Genomic DNA, 6,437 nt, shown 5'->3' on the forward strand with positions numbered 1-6,437 from the left:
ATGCCACTGTATGCATTGTCCCACTCAAATGTTGCGCTTCCTTTTTGTAGATGGCTCTTTTGTGACGTGTTCAAATGTATCATATTATACCCCAATCCTGCTACAGCCTCGAAAGAGGTTAGCAGTATCCCCAAATAAATAATAGCCTGCAATGAATAAGGTTTTTTTACGTTGTGTATGGTTGGAACTGAGACGAATTTAGTCTCGTTTTTTTTTCTTTCGTGCGCGGCAATCAAAAAAGAGGGTATAAAGCGCCGAAGCTACAGCTTGGCAGGAGGACAGATAAAACCATTTGAGGATAAATTACATTTTATTTACAAAGACAAAATCGGAGCCATATTGTTTGCATTCGTTTTTACATTGTGTTTATTTTAAAAACGGAGCAATTTCCTGTGCAGTGGCTTGCATGCCAGCTTTTTGCGGTAAGCAGCCCTGTCTGTCACAGTAGCGCCGACGTTGGCTAAGAGTGGCCTCATGAATTTATCAAACACTACAGATAGTGTGCTTGCGGCGTGGTCATCCCTTGCTGGGCAAACGAAAAGGGGGCACTGCTCTAGTAGAGGCAATAATAGTTCAGCCAGCTGCTGGCGCACGTTGCTCTTTTTTATGTGTGGCAAGGCGATGTCAACAGCCTTCTTAACGGTCACAAGGACCGTGACAAATTCTGAAGTTGAGAATTTTAGCCCACCCCTTGATTGCAGGTCAATCAGCCCCATCAGCACGGGACTCGGTCCATCCGACTGGTGGAGGGGAGGGCAGAAGCTGCATGATCTCCGCTCCTCAACTGTTCTCGCCACGAACCCTGGTACATAAGCGATGCTGGCATTTGCTATGGTTGATGGGGGCAGCTGCACTGAAATATAACATACCCTTCTTAGTATATGTAGCTAGACATTCTGCAATGCATTCCCATTTGTGAGAGCCCAAAAAAACAGCTTCTGGCACTAACCTATAAAAAAGTTGCGCAGAGCAAATTTTAGACAGCATGTAGAGACAAATCTTGTGCAGAACCCAAACATGAAATTTATCATGTCGCCACTCAACGTGCATTCCCTCAAAATTTGCAAATTTTGGGCACTGATACCACTCGGTTGTTATAGCCTTGACATAACACGACATGGTCGCTTTCTGGTGGAACATCACATGGGTGGATTAGGTGAACGAGTGTGCACTCACGAGGCATCGCTTTCAGAGATGTGAAGAGCTCATCAATGTGCATCACAAAATCTTCAGTTCCCGTAAACCTGAAACAAAAATATGCACACTATTCATATCAGCCAAATATATGTATTAGACAAATCGCTGTTGGCTATAAAAGAGCACAACTAGTAGTCCAGCGAGCCAGCCAAGCGTAAGCTCTTGAGAAAGATTTGATGCAAGATATACCTGGGTGGGGCAACTTGCGCTGTCTTGGTCGAATCATGCGTGGTTGTCTGTGCTGTTGCTTCAGCCAGAACATCAAGTTCAGAGGACGTCACATTCAGGGAGGCACCATGTATGCTGCAATACATGTAAAACAGTTACCACCACTACTAAGCAGCAGCCAAACAAAAGCAAAAACTGCTTGTAACACAATGCCCATCGGCACAGCAGGATTTGAGTGCTCGTGTGCTCTGAACTGTAAAAAATTCCAGTCAGCAGGCAGGCTATAACACTAGTAGCTACTCGCATCGTGAAATCTTAGGTGTGCAAGGGCCTGAAATGTGCTAAGCTTTCTATTTTGAAACAAGAGACAACCAGTTCACAACTATGAGCACTCGTACCGGAGCTCAAATAACATGCACCTACCTCAAAACAGTCTGTCCGTTTTCAACGTTTGAACCTTGGGATGGGCACAGGCTGCCAGTCCGCAAGATCCTCTCAAGGCTAAATGTCACGGCTCTTGCATCCAGACAGTCGTTTCCGCCAGCCATTTGCCGCAAAGAACTGAAGAGGAGCTCGACGGGGTCGTTCGAGAAGTTCCTTGTTAAAACATAAAAGAAGCCGCTCTCGAGAAGGTACTTAATGCATAGTACCGTAGATTTGCTTGTCAGCAAGATAGCTTCGTAGATTTCAGCACTAAGAAACTTTTTCGCGCTCCTTAAACAGGCATTGTACAGAGTTTCGAGGTTGCCTGGGAACTCCTTCTCCAGCCATTGTAGGCGTTCGTCGGTAGCGCAAAAAAAGTGCATTTGGTCAGGCTTTCTCATATGCACATGTGCTGTTCGGCTGGCCACATTGTGGAAGGCAATCACTTCTGCATCATCCTTATAAACAATATTGTTGCGTCTTCGTTCCTGAACTGTTCTGCCTGAGGGTGGTAACTGGGGTATTCTTTCAAAAAAGAAAGCGCCGAGAGAACTTCATCTGAAACAGCTGAACTGCTCCGCCCACATGCACCTTCTCAAAATTAGTTGGCTCTATGTGCTTCTGTGTCAGGAATCGAACTGGTTTCACAATCTCGTTTTTTTTTTGAAGGACATAGAGCTGCTTCACAAACTCTCCAGTTATTGGCTGACTGCCATCTGTCATTTCCCCGGACAAAGTCTGGAGACCACACGGGCCGTTGTCTTGACGCATTGGAGATTTGTTTCGCTAGGCAGTCTTCAAAGCAGAACTGGGCTGTGCCGACCTTGTCCAAGCACTTTCTCAAAGCCGAGTGGAGAGTGTGTTTTTAAAAACCACCGAGCTTCTTTTTTTAGGCGGCTGTTTTCTCGCTGCAGTCTCCCGATATCATCTGCTTTCCTGAACAATTGCACTCTCATTCGGTTTATATTCCTTGAATCCGACTGCTTGAGCGGAAGAAGGTCATCGGTAGTTTGCGTTGAGCAAACAAGTGCCTCACTAGACTGCTGTAATTCACCGACTGCATCTTGTGCACTTTGTATCTCATACCGTGCACCTTTAGGACTTGTTTCTTCATCTTCTAACAAGGGTGCATGAATCAGGCTATCTTGATACACAACAGGAAACGGGCAGGCAGAAGTTGCCGAATGGCCTGTGCTTTTTTCGCGACCACAGGCTGAACCAGCAGCTTCATCAGGGCCGCTCGATAAATTTGATGCCCTTTCTTGCTTTGGAGTAGAATTCTGCGTCAATCTCTCCAACTTACGTCTTTTTGTGGCTGTTGTGGCTGCATGTAGCTTGGGTAACCCGCGAACACGCTCGGAACAGCATCCCGTTTCAGGCGCCGCAGCTTTGTGGACCCCAAAGTATAATCTCAATCTAAAAAGTGAAGGCTGCAGACGACACGGCTAGCAGGCTTGTCATTTGGGACAAAATCTTTTCTTGATATGGCCTTCAGCCATGCTTGGCGGCGATCATCATTCGCGGGAAATTCGTGAAAACTTATTCCAAGTTTTTTTTTTTCTGTCAGAGTGGTAGAAAGGTACGCAGCAGTACATTTATCTGAAAAATACAGAAGCAGAGAGGATTGTGCTGCGAAGCTCATGACAGAGAACCGATGCAGTTTTCATCACACAGCAAATAATTTAATTGCGGGATCACATTAGCTACACGAAACCACTCGCACCTACCAGGAACACATGCAACAGCAAAACAAAGCCCAGCAAAAAGTTCTCGCTTCAAGAGCAAAAAAGCAGAGCTCAGAAATTCTGACTCTCGTTGTGGCGTATAAACAATGCACGAGCGCTTATCGTAATTAATTATGTTGTTTGAGCCAGAGAGAGCTTCGCTGTAAAGTAGCTGCCCAGTATTTTAAAAATCGAGTAAAAGGCACAAAAAGCATTCCTGAGTTTTGTCATACAGCGCAGCAACTTTTGCAACACAAAAAAAGAAACATTTAGCAAGATGACATGTAATCTAGACGAAATGTTGCGCGGTAAAAGCCTCGGTTGCCCCAGTCGGCTTTTAGACGACCACTAAAACATCTGTAACTGTTTAACAACGTACCTCGACTTCTTTGTAGCTGCAAGGAGGAGTCGAAAGAAATTGACCTCGTATTCACTGCTCTTCTGCGTGAAAACGTGCCAACAGGGTTGATGTCGCCACTGAAATTTCAGGCGAGCGCCGACTGAGCCTTGGGCTAAGGTCGCCACCTCGCGGCGTGTTACGGAGTTAGCATAATCACACTCTGCGCTACGCGCCGAATGGGACGGCCGGAGCAACGGCGCGCAGCCGGACCTGATCGCGGAGGCCACGGTTTCATTGGTTTTATCTTCAGTGCCAGTACGCCCATTGGCTGCGCTTGGTCACGTGGAGAGGTTGCTGCATAAGCCGTGTACGCTGGCTCGCGCCTCGTATCGTCTGCGCCCGGCATGGCTGCTTCAAGCCGCGCTCGTCCACGTATTGCAAAGTTTCCGTGCGCTCTACGCTTGCAGTACGAGAGGCCAGGATGCTCGGCTTTGAGCATTTGGCTGTTGATCTCGGCCGACACCTAAAAGCCATTTCACAGTTCCATGCGGCAAAACCAGAGAAACACGATGTGCCGCTTACCTTCTTCTAGTTTGGGTTCCTAGCGTGTGTAATATGCGGATGTGCAGAGTAGACTGTGAACTTTCCTCTATTGATTACAGCACTGAAAGTTGAGCGTCTGTAAATAAAACCTGGCAAATGCTTAAATAGAAACTAAATGTTTTCTTTCTTTTTTATTGCGGCATACGCACATTTAATTTTTTCTTCAGCCAGTTTCCCTGTTTTAATGAGTCGTGATGAAAATATGATCGTCCTAATGGCTGAGGCATTTTTATAAGTAAAGTTATCGATACTGGGAGCACGGTAGCTTTCCTTCTTCAATGCGCATCCAATACGCATGTGATAAGCTGTTTGCCAACGCGTCTTCAAAGTGCCCGGCTAAGGTTATGGTTATAAATGCTACTAAGTCGTCTTGTTTCATTAATACAAAAGAGATGAAGGCGCAAATTATGTTTGTATTCATTATAAACACGTTTCTGTACGCAAGCGAGTCACCGTTTCCTGACGCTCCTCAGGCTAGAAGTAGCGGATTACGCGCCCATCCCACAGTGACTGCAGCGCCACCGCCTAGGCGGCAACTGTTCTGGGTCCGTTCTGCTCACCGGCTCGCCACCGCACATTTCCTACTGCCCTTATATAAAAATGTTTTGTGAGACTAAGCACGTAGTCCGATAAAAAATAAATAAAGGGAAAAGAAAAGAAAAAAGGGAGAAAGAAAGACGATCGAGTTGACCACTTATAAGCAATGATTTCGCACATCAGAGCCCTTGGCGGCATGCAGGCAGCAGAAAGTTATGCCATATCTTCCCTCCACTGACTGCTCTGGTTTTCATAATATCTGTGCGGGCCGTTTTATAAGCGAATGCTCTGCAGAAACTGGACAAAAGTCCAAAATGATGGTAGGACGAGACGCTCTCAATTACTATCAGCAACCGCGACAAACGAGGCTCTACCATGCTACTTTTCTGTGATAACTAAAGATAAATCAACAACAAAAACAGGAGGAGACCAAGTAACAAAAATTACTATGTGAAAGGAGCCAAACACGCGCTCATTTCACATGAGTGGTTTTGTCGCCCGCCTCGGCTGCAGGAGGTGGCAGTTTTGAAACCCACAGACGGATACCCACCGGACCTGTACAGGCGCTCCCCAACCTGGCGACCGGTTTGTTCAGGGTATGCACACCTGGGGGAGTCTCCGGCGATCCCGCTACGCCATTCGTGCATGTACCCTGTCAAGAACACCCACCTGAAAAGGAGGAGCGGTATGTGTTAATATTCTGTCCGCGTGTTTGTCTCAATGGTGTTTCAGTGTTACATGTTAAAACCTATCAAGGGGGTGCCCATGCCACAAATGGCAGGCAGAACCATAGTGTGCCTTTAGTACACTGTGACAGGATGGTACAACACACTGTGACAGCACACTTTGTCAGAATGGTAGCCACCCATTCACAGGATTTCTATGTTTTAAAGGTTTTTAGATATGCTGGTGATTTTCTAATATTCATTGACAATACAGCAGCTAGCGGTGAACGGGACCTTACATCCCTCTAAAACCTTTTTAACCAATATTTTAGTCCGCTCGAGCTCACCCTGGAGCTACCTGTTTACATCAAATTGCAGGTTTTAGATTTAATGTTAATATTCTCGGTAACGCACCTGAGCTAGAACTACCACCCCAGGGCCAATAAACCACTCCTGTCTCACACTTCGTCCCATACGAAGCTGGCCAAAAGGGCAGTTGTGAACATGTGCTTCACCAACGCCATGAAAAAATCTTGCCCCCTACTGACTTCCCTCAGACTTAGCAAGCCAGGCGCGTTTCTTCGGCTGGTTCTCCTAAGGATGTGCTGGTTTCAGTGGCTGAAGGCGTATTGAAGAAATCTAGAAAGAACCAATCCCAGCAGTCCACCGAAACAAGAAAGGCGGCGGTGATCTCGTACATCCATGGCATTTTGCACAGGCGTAAGACGGTTGCCAATAGAGGAAATGTAAGCTCGGTTTTCTCCGTCCCAGATACACTGT

The 6,437-nt window shown here is 46.4% G+C and overlaps 1 protein-coding gene across 1 annotated transcript; it reads right to left on the minus strand.

Moving 5' to 3' along the window:
• Positions 1-371: 371 nt before the first annotated feature.
• Positions 372-2,189, minus strand: LOC144133920 (uncharacterized). The gene is made up of 4 exons (XM_077666974.1): positions 1,789-2,189; positions 1,387-1,500; positions 1,177-1,244; positions 372-853 (listed from the first exon to the last, which is right to left on the minus strand). The coding sequence occupies exons 1-4, from the start codon at positions 2,187-2,189 to the stop codon at positions 372-374; spliced, it is 1,065 nt and encodes a 354-aa protein (XP_077523100.1).
• Between the last annotated feature and the right edge of the window lie 4,248 nt (positions 2,190-6,437).

Source organism: Amblyomma americanum, chromosome 5 (assembly GCF_052857255.1).
Source record: "Amblyomma americanum isolate KBUSLIRL-KWMA chromosome 5, ASM5285725v1, whole genome shotgun sequence".
NCBI lineage: Eukaryota > Metazoa > Arthropoda > Arachnida > Ixodida > Ixodidae > Amblyomma > Amblyomma americanum.

Excerpts from the sequence above, each read along its gene's own strand:
- LOC144133920 (XM_077666974.1), bottom strand. The coding sequence starts at position 2,189 with ATGAGAAAGCCTGACCAAATGCACTTTTTTTGCGCTACCGACGAACGC. Across the intron at positions 1,501-1,788 it reads AACGGACAGACTGTTTTGAG|CATACATGGTGCCTCCCTGA; the intron begins GTAGGTGCATGT and ends CATGTATTGCAG. Across the intron at positions 1,245-1,386 it reads GCGCAAGTTGCCCCACCCAG|GTTTACGGGAACTGAAGATT; the intron begins GTATATCTTGCA and ends TTTTTGTTTCAG.